This window comes from Lolium perenne, chromosome 4 (genome assembly GCF_019359855.2).
Source record: "Lolium perenne isolate Kyuss_39 chromosome 4, Kyuss_2.0, whole genome shotgun sequence".
NCBI classification, from domain to species: Eukaryota; Viridiplantae; Streptophyta; class Magnoliopsida; order Poales; family Poaceae; genus Lolium; species Lolium perenne.
The window spans coordinates 76,283,582-76,302,127 of NC_067247.2; the positions used below are offsets into that span (position 1 = coordinate 76,283,582).

Genomic DNA, 18,546 nt, shown 5'->3' on the forward strand with positions numbered 1-18,546 from the left:
ATCATGCTCATCAAAACCAGCTTCCCCAAGCTTAGAATTTTCCATAGCATTAGCAACAATGGTGTTCAAAGCATTCATACTAATAACATTGCCATTAGCATTCATATAAAGTTCCATAGGTTTTTTAATTTTCTCTTCAAACACCTCATGTCCTAACTCAAGATAAATACTATAAAGATCTCTAATATTTTTTTGTTTTCCATTAAGCCTAACTAGTGAAATAAAAACAAGAAACAAAAGTAATAATTGCAGAATCTAAAGGAGATACCTTCGAGCACTCACACACCGGCAACAGTGCTAGGAAATAGCTTAGTAGTCGGAGGATGTGAATACCTTTTACCTTACCTCCCCGGCAACAGCGCCAGAAAATATTTGCTGGTGTGCAGTTGACATGGGAGTTAGAAATCGCTGTGGTGTAATTTCCTTCACGTCCCCGGCAACGGCGCCAGAAAATAGCTTGATGTCTACGCACGCTTCTATTCCTGTAGACAGTGTTGGGCCTCCAAGAGCAGAGGTTTGTAGAACAGCAGCAAGTTTCCCTTAAGTGAATCACCCAAGGTTTATCGAACTCAGGGAGGTAGAGGTCAAAGATATCCCTCTCAAGCAACCCTGCAATTAAGATACAAGAAGTCTCTTGTGTCCCCAACACACCTAATACACTTGTCACATCTATAGGTGCACTAGTTCGGCGAAGAGATAGTGTAATACGAGTAATATGGATGATTATAAGTAGTAATTGCAATCTGAAATAAAAATGGCAGCAAACGAACATGTAGCAGAACTTGTTGAAAACGGTGTTTCAATGCTTAGAAATAAGGCCTAGGGATCATACTTTCACTAGTGGACTCTCTCAACAATGATCACATAACTAAATAAATAAATACTACTCTCAAACACTCTCTTGTTGGATAACAAACACCATTCATTGTGTAGGGTTGCAAAAGCACACCTCAAGCCGGAGTAAACAAGCTCCACAACTTCATAAAGGAATCACAAACGATGCGCACACTGTCACCATCACACCGTGGAGAGTGACTCCGGAGTTCATATTAAAGTAACCTCTAGAGTGCATAATAGACAAGAGCAACATCTACATATTCAACTAGATTACAAAGCTCATGATCACATAAAGATCACACCATGGGAGAGAGAGATGAACCACATAGCTACCGGTAGAGCCCTCAGCCTCGAGGGAGAACTACTCCCTCCTCATCATGGGAGACAACAACGGCGATGAACATGGCGATGGAGTCGATGGAGATGTATTCCGGGGGGCACTTCCCCGTCCCGGCGGCGTGCCGGAACAGAGACTTCTGTCCCCCGAACTTGGCTTCGCGATGGCGGCGGCTACATAACTTTTCGTGGCGGAAGACCGATCGTGCTAGGGTTTTCGGAGACGAAGGATTATATAGGCGAAGGGGCAGCGTCGGGGGAGTCCCGAGGGGCCCACCCCATATGGCGGCGCGGCCAGGGGTGGGGCCGCGGCCCCCTATGGTGTGGGAGCCCCTTGGCCCCCCTCTGGCCCTTCTCTGGATCTCTGGGTCCGTCTCGGAAAAGTATTGACTTCTATCTTCGTGGGGTCCAATTCCAAGAATATTTCCTGTGTAGGATTTCTGAAACCAAAAACAGCAGAAAACATGAACTGGCGCTTCGGCATCTTGTTAATAGGTTAGTGCCGGAAAATGCATAAAAATGATATAAAGTATGAATAAAACATGTAGGTATTGTCATAAAACTAGCATGGAACATAAGAAATTATAGATACGTTTGAGACGTATCAGGCGTCGCCGGGCAGGAGGAGGTGGGGCGCCGCCGGGGGAAGGTGGTGGGGCACCGCCGGGGGAAGGTAGTGGGGCGCCGCCAGGGAGGAGGTGGAGGGCCCCCGCCGGGGGAAGGTGGTGGGGCGCCTCCGGGGGAAGGTAGTGGGGCGCCGCCGGGGAGGAGGTGGAGGGCCCCCGCCGGGGGAAGGTGGTGGGGCGCCACCGGGGGAAGGTGGTGGGGCGCCTCCGGGGGAAGGTAGTGGGGCGCCTCCGAGAGGAGGTGGAGGGCCCCCGCCGGGGGAAGGTGGTGGGGCGCCGCAAGGAAGGAGGTGGTGTGGCGCCGCTGGGGCGGAGGGGTGGTGGGGCGCCGCTGGGGAGGTAGGAGGTGGGGATTTTTGGGGTGAGTCGGTGCAGTTTTTTGGGTGGGGATTTTTGGGGTGGGTCGATGGGACGACGAAGTTCACAAACGTGCGGGATAGATGAGTTCACGGGCGGTTCGGTTCGGGACGTGGTTCGGTTCGGGACCATGATGCCCATGCACCATACATCATGACCGTACAATTACATCGTGGGTGCTAGATTGCATCATAGGTGTACAAAGGAGAGAAAAACACTTTCCAAATATTAACAGCAGAGAGAATGCACTTTCCAATTATCAGAAACAAAGATAAATCACTTCCCAGTTTGTTGTGCATGTTTCCTTTTATAATTCATGGTGCCCAGGCACCATGGTGCACCAGTTAGTTTACCTATATATATATTTATATATCGGTTGTGTACAGTCAAACAGAACCTGAACCATGGTGGACAATTTGTACCGAATCCACAGTTTCACAGTTGTTCCAACCAAACGACTTCTGACTTTCTCACAGTTGTCTGCTCACATTTTTTTCACAGCTCACAATTCACAACAGATTTTCCAGAATCTACAGCTGAACCAAACAAATGAGTTCACACATGCGCGTCAGAGCTTTGCACTTGTACCCGTCTGCATATGCATGAAGTTAAACATGGCTAGTTTAGCCAACTGGCTGGCCGATGATTGCACCTATTATATCTGCCAGGAAGTATTGAGAGAAAAATCGAAATCGTTACCGAGAAGAGCGGCGAGTCTTCCGATCGATAGGTTTTAAATTCATCCAGGTGGAGTCGGGAGCTCGTGATCAGCGGAGGCCGGGTTACCTAGCCTAGGTAGTAATGAAGCATGGGCTGTAAATCCGGCAGCTCAAGTAGCTGGATAGCCAACGGCCCACCATCTATGCTCCCAGCCCGCCTAAGAATTCCAGATTCGTGTGGTGATGGAAGGAGTATAAAAAGTCGATCTGCTTTGTTAGCGGTAAATCTGGCATAGATTGATCGACGACGCCCACAGGGAAGCCCAAGCGCCGTCTGTCCATCTCTCCCTCCGCCGCCGCCGGCAGCTCTGACCACACGCCCTTATGGGAATCTCTGCACGCGGATTTGGTCCGCCTCGTTGTCTCGCTAGAGACCTGCTAGAATATGTCTGCTTCCGCACCGTGTGCATGCATTGGCGGTCTAGCACCGTTTGCCCGTGTGGGCGTGGCATCATTGATCCGCGCTTCCACCCCAGGAGGTGGATGCTCTTGCCCGAGGGCCATGGTCTCCACCCTGACGGCGACAAGAAACGCTTCTTCAATCGCTCAACGGGAGCCACCGCCTGCCCTCTGCTACCTCTACTCGGTGGTTATGGCGTCCTTGACTATGTCGCCGACCTGTTCCTTATGTACCAACAACAAAAAGACCATGACAAAATTTGTCTCCTGCACCCCTTCACCGGTGACATTGCCGAGCTCCCTCCGCTCACTTCAATCGTGGTAAGCTAAGGAGAAGAGTTCAGTTTGCGTGTGACACATTTTCATGTGCTACCTGGCTACTTGACCCATTCCTTGAGCGTAAGCGAGGATGGAGTCGTCACGGTCATGATCGTGCCTTTATGGATGCCGCATGTCTTCTTTGCTACCACCAAAGACAAGGAATGGAGTGTGTCGTCGTGGACGTTCCTTCGCTACGACAGGTGCACATTATCATCTCAAGGAGAGATGTACATGTTGAAGTACCTCCCACCTAGCCGCCAACTACAGGTTTTCCAGATCGACCCTCCCCACCATAGGCATGGTTCATCTTTGTCGTTGCTGATGCCACCAAAGTTGATTGCCACATTTCCACCCAGCGATGGCAATGACTACATCATTTATGACCTAGCAGAATGCGACTCGGATGTCCTTGTGATATTTATCATAGGTATCACACACTTCGAAGTCTATAGGGTTGCTGATCTCATCCAAGGCAGGATTGTCGCGGTGAAAAGCATCGGCGGCGGTGCTATCTTCGTCTTTAATAAAATGTGTCTGGGTCTGAGTCATGGGGCGGTTCCTGCTATCGCGGGTGACACCGTTGTTCGCTATACAATGGATCGTCCTTTGCAGTACCACCTTGGTAGTGGCACTTGGTTGCCATTAGAGGATGGCTGGGGTCCTTGCAGCTTCATTCACCACATCTACAACTCCTGCCGTTGTGATAAAACCCTATCGTCACCATCTACCTAAGTTTGATAATGAGCTAGCTTAGGATATGATCTTGTCAAAGGATTGGAGCTGCTGCAACTTTGAGGGGAGGTTCATTCAAGAATGGAGGGCAAGAATTGATAACGAGCTAGGTTGGGTTAGGTTGGGTATATATGTACCTAGTTTCCTTATGGATCCTCTTATGCATTATATTGAAATCAAACAAAAGGAAAATTTTGCGCAAAATTAACACTTTTTGGAAAAAAAAAATGGCAATGGTACATTATCAATTTGTGGAAATAGACATTTGGTAATGGGATGAGGGCGTAACTAATTGCGAATATTCGCTCTCGTGGAAATATTCATTTTTAAAAAACATAAGGCATCAAGCCCGGATTTATATATAAGGCCCCACACAACAAATGGTTCAGTGCAACTCCACACCCATAAAGTTCGAAATAAACATTGTACACATCCAACCCATGGATACAGAAAAGGTACACACAAAGTCGACAACGAGAACTAAATGATGTGTAGAAGGCGCTCAGAGCTCCGTTGGTAAAGTCCTGGATCTCTCATGTAGCCACCTAACCTTGTCCAATGGCTCTTCCAGCAGCGGCCGATCCCTCCGTCTAGCCAGAATCCTCCAAGACTGCATAAGTAATGACATTTGGAAAAAAAACGTATCAGCAGGTTGCCTGAGATTTTTCCTTCAATAGTTAGTTTGCTACGTATAAGACACAATGTCTAGCATTGCCCTGCAAAATTAAACCAAACTATTCTAAGGCAAGAAAATCGCCTCCCCCCATAGGATTCCAATCATAGTGGAGGAGTTCCCTAATTCCGGCCCACGTAAACTTGTCCATCAGGCAAGTGAAGAAGAGATAATTACAATACTTGATATCACCACATAGCGAGAATAACCCATTGGAGGGCCCTTGTAGTTCCGCCACTTGCTCGCTCGATGGCAACCATCCCCTGATCACTTGCTAAAGGAATACTTTAATCTTCGGCTGGACCTGCGTACACACCTCAGCGAAACTGCTGATTGCGGCACCATGAGATAAAGAACGGTAAACAAAGTTGGTCCAGAAGGCTGTCGATGCCTCAATCGACCAGGTAATGATGTCATCCTCTCCGGAGATATGTAAGGCCTGGATTTTCTCTATACAAATTATCCCATTCCACTGCCCATCCCGCCCGAACTTTCTTCTAAACCCGATCCTCCATTCCCCTTGGAGAATCTCCCCTTCATGAACCCCCTTCTCGTTTTGGACTCAACCAAGAAGGATCCATCGACACCAATTAGCACACTCCCGCTTCCCTATTTGCATTTCAGTGGGTTGGTCTCCAAGAAGATGTTTCTCTTCTGAGCATTACCATGCAAACTCCTCATATCACCGGTTAGGTTTTTGTACGATTCGAGTGGTAGGATAAGTTCACCCGCCACATGATATGCCCACGCATTCGGGGGGGGGGGGGGGGGTGTTGTCCTGAACCTGGATCGTCCCCCAAGAATTCCGTCGGGCAAAGGCCCCGCGGAGCCTGTGGCGCTAGGACTTCAATCACCCATGCGCTAGGGGGCTACATGGGACTGATGCATTTGGCGATGGTGCAAACATGGTGGTGTGGTGGAGGATTGATCGGTGATGGCGCGACCTTCCCTGGACGTTGTGTCGGTAGTGCTCATGTGCGGAAGAGTTTGGTTACAGCCGCGGTGGTTGCTTTGGTTCGGTGATGCAGTGGCGACACCTTCCATGGCGGAAGATGGCAAGACATGGCGGGGGTTGAGACAGTGGTGGCGGGGATAGAAAGAGGCTGCACCGACGAAGGAGGCAACCTTGACGCAACAGTGGGGCTAATCGGGTCTGATCTAGGCCTGATCGACCTTGTTGTTGTGTTTGTATAGTTTCCTCCTCGGGAGGTGGAGGGTAAATCCCCTCCCTTTGGTTACAACATGTCCCGCTAGTTGCAGGTTTTGGTGTTGCCCGATCCTCGTCTGAGCTGTTATCCCCACGATGAGTTGTCGGTTGCTTATGGGCTCGAGCTCGTGGATGTCAGGGTGGCGGGTGGCCTTGGAATGTGGACCACGGGGTGTCTCTTCACGGGGAAACGTGGCAGTGGTGATGGTCTTGTTCTTTGGTCATGTGGGTGGCGAGGAGCAGACGACAAGGAATCCTAGTTGTACAACAATATGATTTGGGGAACCGGCACTACTCCAAAGGGAGAGGGCTATCTCATATATATATGGGTATACAAGATACATATACAAGTGTCTATACCACATACGGTATGACATATACATATACGGACTACTATACATGTCTAACACCCTCCCTCAATCTTAGCCACTTCATAGAGAATCAAGAAGGGTAAGATTGCGCCTGCAAGCCTCAAACTGTGGTAGAGGTAATGGCTTTGTGAAGATGTCAGCAAGTTGATCCTTAGAGGAGATGAACTTGATTTGTAGTAGCCGTTTTGCAACACGTTCCCTCACAAAATGAAAGTCAACTTCGATGTGCTTTGTACGGGCATGGAATACCGGATTCGCAGAGAGGTATGTAGCACCGATGTTATCACACCAAAGAATAGGAGGTCTAGGTTGGGGAATGCCCAACTCCTTAATCAGCGACTGTACCCAAATGAGCTCAGCAGTAGCATTACCAACAGCCTTGTATTCTGCTTCAGTACTACTCCGAGAAACTGTCGCCTGTTTGCGAGCACTCCAGGCAATCAAGGTAGAGCCAAAGAATACTGCATAACCCCCCGTGGATCGCCTGTCATCAGGATTGTCTGCCCAATCAGCATCAGAATAAGCCGAGAGCACAACAGAGGAACTCGGCCGGATATGTAGACCATGGGACACTGTAAGACGCACGTAGCGCAAAATGCGCTTAACAACGGACCAATGAGTGTCACGAGGCTCATGAAGATATTGACAAACTCGATTGACAGCAAAAGAAATATCTGGGCGAGTAAGCGTCAGGTACTGAAGACCACCAACAATGCTTCTGTATTCAGTGGCATCAGCAGAAGAAAGGAGCTCACCATCTACAACAGTTATCTTGTCAGTGGAAGACATGGGAGTCGCAACTGTCTTACACTTCAACATCCCAGCACGCTGCAAAAGGTCCAAAGAATACTTCTTCTGTGTCAGAACCAGACCACGGTCACGAGGAGTGACTTACAAACCAAGGAAGAAATGAAGCGGACCAAGATCTTTGACAGCAAAGTCAGCACCCAAGGATGTAATAAGAGCAGCTGCAGCGGAAGAAGATGAACTGACAAGAATAATGTCATCCACATAAACCAAGAAGTACATAGTAACCTCAGGCTTCTGAAGAATAAATAAGGACGTATCAGCTGTAGAAGGCACAAAACCATGAGCACGGAGCGCAGTAGCAAGACGCGCATACCTTCAGACCATAGAGAGCTTTGGTGAGTCGACAGAGATAATCTGGACGAGCGGAATCAACAAAGCCTGGGGGCTGACGCATATAAACCTCCTCCTCCAAGACACCATGAAGGAATGCATTCTGCACATCTAACTGACGCATCGACCAACCTCGAGTAACTGCAACAAAGAGAAGTAACCTGATGGTAGTAGGCTTGATCACAGGACTGAAGGTATCTTCATAATCAAGGCCATAGCGCTGCCGAAAACCACGGGCAGCAAGACGCGCTTTGTAGCGCTCAATAGATCCATCAGCATGTTTCTTCACTTTGAAAACCCATTTGGAGTCAATGACATTTACCCGAGGCGGTGGAGGAACAAGAGTCCAAGTCTCATTACGAAGCAATGCTTGATATTCCAGTTCCATAGCTGCTCGCCAATGAGGGACAGCCATGGCAGCCTGATAATTGCGAGGTTCAACAGACGGATCAGAAAGGGCAACAGCCAAGCAAGCAACATACCAGGCGACTGTACCATCCGTGCGGTGAAGCGGTCGAACAATGCCACTGCGACTGCGTGTGTGTGGTCGTAGAGCCACAGCAGCAACCGCCACAGGAGGAACAACCGGTGAGTCTCGCGGAGCAGGCGACGGGCTGTCCGCTGGAGAGGGATCAGCCACGGGCGAGGCGGTCGGAGAAGAAGCCACGGGCGAGGCGGGCGGAGTGAGCACCGGGGCCGGGGACCCGCGCACGGGCGACGCACGCGCAGGTGACGCGAGCGGATCGACGTCAGGGACGCCAGACCGTGCATGAGTACGGGCGTCGAGGCCATGCAGGGGGCGATCGACGAGAGGAGGCGCTGCTGCATGGGCACGCTCTTCAAGGCCATGCACGGGCTGTGGCGACGACGTTGTTGGCGATGAAGATGGCTGATGAACATGCGCAGCCGTATCTGAATGGACACGGCCATCAAGACCATGCGGAGGAGCACCACGATCAGCTGTATCCATAGCTGAGGAAGAGGAAGACAGGAATGGGGGCGCGACGTCCTCGAGCAATTCCAGCCGTGCACCACGAGTCCACGACCGATCCCTGCACCATGATTAGGCAACAACATAGGGGAGTATGCAACATCATCAAATTGATCAGCAGGAACATGAGTGGCAGGAGGTGGAGATGACTCGACGGTGGAGGACGGTAGGTTGGCAAAAGGAAATAGGTTTTCATCAAACACGACATCCCTATAGATATAAACACGATTTGTAGGAACATGAAGACATTTGTAGCCCTTATGAAGAGAGTTATACCCAAGAAAAACACACTTTTTAGAGCGAAATTCCAATTTACGTTTATTATAGGGGCGCAAGTGAGGCCAACATGCACACCCAAACACCTTGAGAAAGGTATAGTCAGGAACTTCATGCAAGAGTAATTCAATGGGTGTCTTCATGTCAAGAACTCTAGTGGGAGTACGATTTATGAGAAAACAAGCGGTGGAGAAGGCATCACTCTAGAACCGAAAAGGAACAGATGCATGAGCTAGCAAAGTGAGGCTAGTTTCAACAATATGATGATGCTTACGTTCAACAGTGCCATTCTGCTGATGTGTATGAGGACATGCTAAACGGTGAGAGATCCCAAGCTTTTGAAAGAAGGTGTTGAGATTGCGATACTCGCCACCCCAATCCGATTGAACATGAATAATTTTGTGCTTGAGAAGCCGTTCAACATGGGTTTGAAACTGACATAATATTTATGACCGCTGACAGAAGTATCAGCTGGACCCCACACATCTGAAAACACAATTTCTAGAGGATTCTTAACTTCTCGACTAGATGAGAAAAAAGAAAGTTGATGACTCTTGCCCTGCTGACATGCATCACACACTGCAGGATCTTTATTACTAGACAAACTAGGAAGCTCATGGCGATGGAGAATATGGCGAACAATAGGTGTGGCTGGATGACCAAAGCGTGCATGCCACTGTGACGACAAAGTGCGAACTCCACTGAAGACCTGAGATACACGTGGCGACTCCAACCGATAGAGACCTTGACATAGGCGCCCACTAAGAAGAATGTCCCTCGTGGCTCGGTCCTTGACAAAAAGATCAAAAGGGTGAAATTCACAAAACACATTATTATCATAGGTGAGTTTCGGAACAGAAAGGAGACTACGTGTCACAGAGGGAACTCTAAGAACATTACGAAGGTGGAGATTCCTATTGGCACGTCTAGTAAGAAGAGATGCTTGACCAATATGAGAGAAGTGCATACCTGCCCCATTGGCGGTGTGAACCTTGTCGGAACCATGGTAGACATCACGGGAATTGAGCTTGCCCAACTCGCTCGTCAGATGATCCGTAGCACCGGTGTCCATGTACCAGTGAGGATCAACATAGGTCTGAGTGTGCCCCTGCTGACCCTGAGGAGCGGGGCGATCGGCCATGGCAGCTTGACGGGCATTGTTGCGGGTGTCCTTGCCATCATTGCCGATGCCGAGGAAGCTGCGCTGAAACCGGCGATGACACTTGGAGGCGAGATGACCGTCACGCCCACAGAGCTGGCACACACGTGTGGGACGGCCTCCGCCTGAGTGATCCGGTGCAGAAGGCGCAGGTGGCTTGGGGGCGCCGGATTTCCCGGAGCCATTGGTCGGCGTGGGACGAAAACCCCCCTTGTTGGCGGCGAGGGCCGAGGAGTCGCCGTGACCCCGATGTCCTGGATGAGCCTCCACACGCTGCTCAGTATTGAGCAAGTGCTGGTACAGCTCATGAGCGGGCATAGGCGAAGTAGCTGCGCACTCATTGACCACCTCCACTAGACCGTCATACTCCTCATCGAGGCCGTTGACGACGTAAGAGGTGAATTCGGAGTCACGAAGAGGCTGGCCAATGGAGGCCAGCGTGTCGGCGAGTTCCCGGACCTTGTTGTAGTAGTCCGTGACGCTCAGGTCAAGCTTCTCACACTCGCCAAGTTGACGGCGGAGAGCGTTGGCGCGCGCCTGAGATTGTGCCGAGAAAGTCCGCTCGAGGATGCTCCATGCCTCGTGCGAGGTCTTGGCGAAGACGACGAGACCAACAACCCCCGATGTGAGGGAGCCCTGGATCGAGGAGAGATTGGCTTGATCTTGCCCCGTCCAAACGCGATGAGCTGGGTTGATCACCGGTCCGTGCACGCCATCCACCAGCGCAGGAGGACACGGGAGAGAACCATCGACGTATCCCATCAGATAATGACTCCGAAGGAGGTGGAGGACCTGCGCACGCCAGAAAATATAATTATCCGGCGAGAGCTTGATGGTGATGTGGTTGCCAAAGTGGTATGGCGGCGGGATGAGGCCAGATGCATCCGTTGTGGGTGCAGATGAGGGCGCCGCCAATGGCGTAACCGTCACAGGGGCAACCATGGCAGGCGCCGAGCCAGCACTCTGCGGCTCCATCATGGCGGAGGACGAGGGAGACAGGAGAGTCGCGATCTGCAGCGCTGTCGTGGCTGCGGACGAAAGATCCGTCGAGGCGGTCGACGGCGGATGAGAGAACAGGGAGCCGACGCTCACAGTCCCGATCGCAGGCGCCGCCATGGCAGCGTGATCAAGGGGCTTGTTGAGGAGCGCAGCAAGGGAAGCCGGAAGGAGGCCGGCGGAGGTGAGGCCGGTCATCGAGGACGTGCTCGACATGGCGGCGGCGGAAGCGGAGGATCGGGCGGCGGCGCACCTGGTTAGGGTTTAGGCACCGACTCGCTCTGATACCATGTACGACAATATGATTTGGGGAACCGGCACTACTCCAAAGGGAGAGGCCTATCTCATATATATATGGGTATACAAGATACATATACAAATGTCTATACCACATACGGTATGACATATACATATACAGACTACTATACATGTCTAACACTAGTGGTGGCAGCGCTTCGACAATGGCATCTCCCACATCACGATTTGAAGGCCAGGCTCGGGGTCAGCGAGCGGTCCGAGGGTAGGTGTGTGCGACGGTTTTTCCGAGCGAAAAATCCATGTTTTGACGCCAATGACGGCTATGCCTACGGGTGATATAACCCTCTTGGGGCACCGTTGCGGGTACCTTCTCCGCTTTATGGCTTCGAGTGAAAACTCTTGGCCTATGGTCCCATCGATGGCAGCACGGTGTGTCATTAACCTTTTGGAGGCGGCGTCGTGGACCCCTTTTCTCCTTGGTCTCGCTCAGATGCTGCTGGTGGCAAGTTTTGATTATTTATGTTCTTTATTGTTTTTATTTGATACATAGAGTGTAAGTAGGTTTACTCATCACATTGTATCGGTTCAATTGTATGTGGTTTTTATTTATAAAGGCATTTGAAACCCTGTTTCGGGGAGGAGGGTGTAGGAAGCAACTTGGCTGGTACTGTCCTACACACCCAAAACAAGTCTCGGGTGCCATTGTGCATCCGTTTTTCTATGCACATGTCTCTCAGTCCGTTTCACGTGTTTTTCCTTTTGTGAAGTACGTACGGTCAATTTCACGTGTTGCGCGACTTCAACGCCCGTAAGGTTGGCTTTGCAGTTTGCACCCAGATGCACACCACTTTGGCAGCCGGCGTGGATTCATGGCTGGAAGAGAGTCGTACACATGGTTTGACCATAATAAGAGCCGGTACATACGCATGCGCCAGTTACCGGAAGTCAGCATCCTAGCAAACCACATTATCGTATGGCCCGCGCTCCAGTGATGTTGCTCCAACCACGAAACACGTATCAGTATTGGAGTGGCATTGGCATGACAGTACACAGCAACCAGCCACGACCAGCAAAAGAAGAAAAGAAAAAGAAACACCAACATTTTGTTGTCAGTGGTAGCTTGACTGCCGAGCAATCTCTCTTTCACCGCCCACAAAAATTCGGACACGTTTCCGTGGTGTCAAAACGACAGCTCCAACTCTAAGATACAAAATTGAGCTGTGAAATTGTTCAGGGCCGAGCGCTCGATCTAGTCCTCAGAAATTTGGCGGTCAGGGAAGCGTGGAGCTCGTGTATTTTCGACGATCGTTCTGGAGAATTTTCACCTGCTGGTGGCTGCTGAGTGCTGAGTGCTGACCGTTGCTTACCGGCCGGGACAGTTCTGACGCAGACCGCGCAAGAGGACAGGACGAGAGCCTCCCGGAGTCACAACTCGTGTGTGACGGAATATGCCTTGCTTTCATGGCTACTTCGGTGTTTTCGTTTCTTGCAGCCAGGTCCTCCTATTTCTGAGTTTGATGTTTAACTTCAGGATGTCTGTACAATATTATCTCTGTTCAGAAATGCTAAAAAGTTTACGGCTCCGTTTGGTGGCAAAGTATTTTTGAAGTATTTAAGCAATACCACATTTTTTTTTAAATACCACGGTTTCAAATACTTTGATGTGTTCGTCTGTGACTAAAAACTGCAGTATTGATACTTTAGCATCCCTTAACCTTTAAATGTGGTATTTTCAAAGTATTCGAAAAACAACCCCTCTGATCAGGCCTTCTTTTGAGAATCGGAGAAGCGATAGAAAAGTTCCCAGCTTGTTTAGCTGCCGTCGCTGCGTCTGTATTCTCAAGATGGGATAGTGGTCAGCCACGAACAAACAACAAAGATGTTTATCTTTCATCTGTTATTTATTTCCTGTTAATTTGATTCAGCGCGTTCGAACGGCGAGGGAGTCTATGAGGACTAGCATGCTTTTTCTAGGTTGGCTTTCACTTCCTAAAGTCCGTATGTTAATTAGGGAGTGAGCACGATCATATTTTACCAATCAAAAAGTCGGTCAAAGGGGCTGTAAAACAACACTTCCTAAACGTTGTGTAGTTTTTGTCAAAATTGAGAAATACTAAAGTATCCAGAAACTGATGTATTGTCTACCATGCACATAAATACTTCATCAGTTTCATAATACTTCAGTTTTAAAAAAAAACTTTGTTGCCAAACTGGGCCTACATTTCCAGGTATAAAATCATTCAGAAAGTGAGTAATATAATGAACAACATCAAATGGGAGAAGAGCCACCACACTAACCAGATTACATTTTTTAAAACCCAACACTGTCAATGTCAGCAAACCATTTCCATTGGTTCACATAGCTTCATTCATATCTCACTTGATTCTTATGAATGAAAGAAGGTCCAAAAGAACGATTGTCACAAATAAACATGAAGGGCTCACTGCAGAGCGTTGAACGGTAAAAACTAGGTTGGATAATCCGGTTATCGCCGTATCATGTTTAGGGAGGGCTGATATTCAATGTGTTACATTTTTGCTGCAAATCACGCGCTTCAACTTGAGGACCACAATCCGTGAAATTCACAATTACTGTCATGCCTACTCCTTCCAATCCTTTGATTGAGTCTATTTCAACCGTTTTCCACACATCGGCGGATGATTGGCAAAGATCGCATCGCCTTATAGCGTTGTATGTATGACACGTGTGGGTTTAATAACTAAGAAACAATGTTAAATAATTCTTTAAGGCCTCGTTCGGCAGACTTGGATTGTCGTGTTTTATCTCAAGTGTTTTGGGCGATTGTGGCGTGGATTAACGTGTTTTCACCTGAATCGGTTTGGTCCAGGGAGCTTTCCCTGTCGTGGGCTGTTGGTTTCCAGCATGCAAGGCCTTCAACGATTGCTGTTGGGAAGAGTAACAAACACCCGAAGGCCCCGCCGTTCCTGATCGCCGGCAGCCAGGAGAGCCCGCTGTTTCCGATATACGACGGCAATTTCGCGAGAGAAAAACGCGAGGGGTACTTAGCGTTTCGATTCACACGTGTCTTGGCTGGTTTTTCGGTAATACTTGGGGCTAGACCCTTTCAAACCGCTGCAAACCACGCCTACCGAACAGTTCAGCGGTTGTTTGCGGTGATTTTGTGCTGGTCTGAAAAAATTATACACTCCAATCCCCTAAAAAACCTCCGTGCCGAACGAGGCCTAACATGAAAAGGACAAAAACATGTAGCAGAACCTCTGATCCGATTTAATTGTTCAAACTTGAGGCAAATACTTGCCTAAACTACGACAATTAAACTGGATCAAAGGGAGTATTTTAGTTGTTTCGCTTGATTTAAAATTTAGTTTGCCAAATCGTTTTATTGAAGTCATTTTTTTCCAAAGGATCTTGTTATCTATAACCTTTGGCCCAAATGTTTTTCTTTTTGACTATATGCACTCCTCAAAGTTTATGTGGTCAAAGCATTAAACTTTTGACCAAAATCGTCCAACATGTGTTTCTTCGTACTTGACTTGCAAAGCGTTTCTATTTGTGAATACTCACGAACCAGAGGGTTACTTTCTCCAAATTTCAACAGGACAAAACGCGAGGTCGAGGGATAAGGTGATCACAAGGGAAGTGGATCCCCCATTCCAAACCCAGCCCAGCTATCCCCATTGCGTTCCTAGTCGCGGGCACTTGGCGTCGTCCGCCTACTCTGCTCAGCTCCACACGCCCCGCGACGATGGCGACCATCACCACGCAGCTCCGGTCCGCGCTCCTCTCCGCGGCCGCCTCCTCCTCCTCCTCCCCGCGCCGCGGCGGCCGGCGCGCGCCCTCCTCCGTCCGCTGCGACGCCTCTCCGCCGGCGGCGTCCGCGTCGGCCTCGCTCGATCCCGACTTCGACAAGAAGGCCTTCCGCCACAACCTCACCCGCAGCGACAACTACAACCGCAAGGGCTTCGGCCACAAGAAGGAGACCCTGGAGCTCATGAGCCAGGAGTACACCAGTAAGCGCCAGCAAACCAGTACTAGCTTAACTTTCTTGCGATTTCATCGTCCTGAAACGTTCTCTAATCGACGGGGGAGGAATTTGCGCGCAGGCGATGTGATAAAGACGCTCAAGGACAACGGGAACGAGTACACCTGGGGCCCGGTCACGGTGAAGCTGGCCGAGGCCTACGGCTTCTGCTGGGGCGTCGAGCGCGCCGTGCAGATCGCATACGAGGCGCGCAAGCAGTTCCCCGAGGAGCGCATCTGGATCACAAACGAGATCATCCACAACCCAACAGTCAACAAGGTACTGTACTACTATATTCAACCCAACTAAGTTCGCGTCACTGTTTGGCATCAGCTCGTGGGGATAAGTGCCCTGTTCATGCATGACTTTTTGGAAAAATCTGATTTTTCTGCACGCCAAAGGATAAATTATGGAGCGGTTTCATGATGCCCGCACAATTTTAGTGTACATTTAATGTGTTTTAAGCAAAGTCAGTGATAGGAAGTAGAATTCTAGCAAGTGTTCGTACTGAACAATCGATAAAGGTTCCCTTTGTGCTTCAGCTACTCAAGTAGTCAGTACTCAAACAGTTATCTTGTGTTTGTGTATACATCTTGTGAGCAAAGCAAAAGGAAAGGAGAAAAAAAGCTTCATCATTCATGCCTAACTGTGTTCATTTCGGGTCATGTCTGTCCATTGGCTCTGGATTTTACATGTACTGAATTTCCTGTGGTTTTTCATGCAGAGATTGGAGGACATGGGCGTCAAAGATATTCCTGTTAACGCTGGCATTAAGGATTTTGATGTTATTGAACAAGGCGATGTCGTCGTCTTGCCTGCCTTTGGAGCTGCGGTGGATGAGATGTACACACTGAACGAGAAGAATGTGCAGATCGTTGATACAACATGCCCTTGGGTTTCAAAGGTACCTTTTCCCTGTCGAAACCACCTTGCTCTTTCAAGAGTCAAAGCATATGTCAGGCTAATGATACGTGCAACTTCTTATAGGTGTGGAACATGGTTGAAAAGCATAAGAAGGGTGACTATACTTCTATTATTCACGGAAAATATTCCCATGAAGAGACTGTTGCCACTGCTTCTTTTGCAGGGAAGTATGTCATCGTGAAGAATATGGGCGAGGTACATCTAACGGTTTTATATTTTGCTATCGTTTTGAATCCAATCTCTGGCTTAGGACAAAATAATAATATCAATTGAAACAGGCAATGTACGTATGTGATTATATACTTGGTGGCCAACTTGATGGGTCTAGCTCAACAAGAGAGGAATTTCTTGAGGTACACTTTTCTTTCTCAAATTATCTTTTCACTGCCATGTTGGGAATAAATGCTGATGTTTAATGGAACTGTTTGGCCAACATTTGCAGAAATTCAAGAACGCTATTTCTCCGGAATTCGATCCTGATCTTGACTTGGAAAAAGTTGGTATTGCAAATCAAACAACAATGCTTAAAGGAGAAACTGAAGAAATTGGTGTGTTTTACTAACAGATTTTAATACCTTTATGGTCATGTGATTTTGTACAGTACAAATTTGGTACTAATTCAATTTTGACTATAATGCTTTATGATTGACAGGAAAACTTGTTGAGAAGACTATGTTGCGTAAGTTCGGAGTTGAGAATGCCAATGACCACTTCGTTGCTTTCAACACTATTTGTGATGCCACACAGGTAATTTTCTTTTGACCATATCCATTATTTGACAGAGATTTTGCACAACATGACTGCATGCTGTCACTAATCACTTTACCACCACGTATGATAAGTCCGACGAGATTAAAGGAGCATTCTTGTCATATGACATTCTTTAATTTGTGTTGTCACCCTAAAAACATAGATCTTTAAGGATGGTGGGACAGTTGCACATTATTCACATTGTAGTCGCATAGTAAAGGGAAATATAGGGTTAATGATTGCTGTGACAGTCATTTATGTCCCCAATGCAATCCAGGTGGGTGGTTATGAAGCCCCATGAAATTAAATCACTACAACTTTCTTGAATGGAGCATAATCATTTTTATCGTGAAAACCTCTTACACTTGGATGCTGGGTGTATTTTACTGTGTTTTGGTGTCTACAAAAAATGTTTCCTTAGGAGTTGGGACAGATTCATTTACTCACTTGAACATATGCAATATTGATGACACTGTCAACTTCATATCTCAGGAAAGACAAGATGCAATGTATCAACTGGTGAAGGACAAAGTTGACCTAATTCTAGTTGTTGGGGGATGGAACTCCAGTAACACCTCTCATTTGCAAGAGATTGGGGAACTCAGTGGAATCCCATCCTACTGGATTGACAGTGAAGTAAGGATTGGACCAGGAAACAGGATCAGCTACAAGCTAAACGTACTTTCTGATACCTCTAGATATTTGTCTCATTCTGAATTAATTAGTCTATTATATTTAGAAAATGGTACTGAATCTTATTGATAGAAGAGGTTTAGCAACAATTCACAGAGATTTTTTTAATTTTTTATTTACAACGGATCGAGACAATTTAACTGAAATGTGAACTGTTTCACAGCATGGTGAGCTTATCGAGGCAGAGAACTGGCTACCACAAGGGCCTATCACAATTGGAGTTACTTCTGGTGCATCAACTCCGGACAAGGTAATGTAGTTCACCCACTTTTGGTCCTTCTTTTGCACGTAGACTGCACTGGCCCACATACACATCAGATAAGCTGAAAACTGCATAACCATAATGCTTACTTTGATTTCTTCTTGTTCAGGTTGTTGAGGATGCGCTACACAGGGTATTTGAGATCAAGCGCCAAGAACTTTTGCAGGTTGCATAAATTTTCAGCAAAAATGGTCAGGGGATAATAGATAATGCAGATTATGGCCCAGCAAAGGTTGGTGGAACCATCGCACATCCTATTCTTGTACAGTAGCGAAGAATGTAATGCTATAGGCACATACTGTCGGGAGCATATCTGTGCTGGGTTACATGTATGTTGTGATCACCTGTACCAGAAACAGTTGTATACTTGTATCAGCTGTTATAACTCTTCGCCCCGCAAAAAAGGCTTTTATAGGCTGCGTAGATATCACCATGGCAGTTAGTTTGTTGCTGGATAGAGTTGAAATGCAGGATTCCTGCATATAAAGTGCAATAAATGCAGTGTTTGTGTATCT

General features: G+C 48.1%; 2 protein-coding genes across 2 annotated transcripts; one reads left to right on the forward strand and one right to left on the reverse strand.

Annotated features, from left to right (window-relative positions):
* Window positions 1-6,638: 6,638 nt before the first annotated feature.
* LOC139838998 (uncharacterized) lies at window positions 6,639-11,338 on the reverse strand. The gene is made up of 5 exons (XM_071829026.1): window positions 9,955-11,338; window positions 8,496-8,770; window positions 7,702-8,139; window positions 7,572-7,622; window positions 6,639-7,406 (listed from the first exon to the last, which is right to left on the reverse strand). Exons 1-5 carry the CDS (start codon window positions 11,336-11,338, stop codon window positions 6,639-6,641), a joined length of 2,916 nt encoding a protein of 971 aa, XP_071685127.1.
* A 3,672-nt stretch (window positions 11,339-15,010) lies between these two features.
* Window positions 15,011-18,543, forward strand: LOC127293008 (4-hydroxy-3-methylbut-2-enyl diphosphate reductase, chloroplastic). Its single transcript, XM_051322563.1, has 10 exons — window positions 15,011-15,391; window positions 15,485-15,681; window positions 16,127-16,306; window positions 16,390-16,521; window positions 16,605-16,679; window positions 16,769-16,874; window positions 16,979-17,073; window positions 17,569-17,754; window positions 17,933-18,019; window positions 18,141-18,543. The coding sequence occupies exons 1-10, from the start codon at window positions 15,127-15,129 to the stop codon at window positions 18,204-18,206; spliced, it is 1,389 nt and encodes a 462-aa protein (XP_051178523.1). The 5' UTR covers window positions 15,011-15,126; the 3' UTR covers window positions 18,207-18,543.
* Window positions 18,544-18,546: the final 3 nt, after the last annotated feature.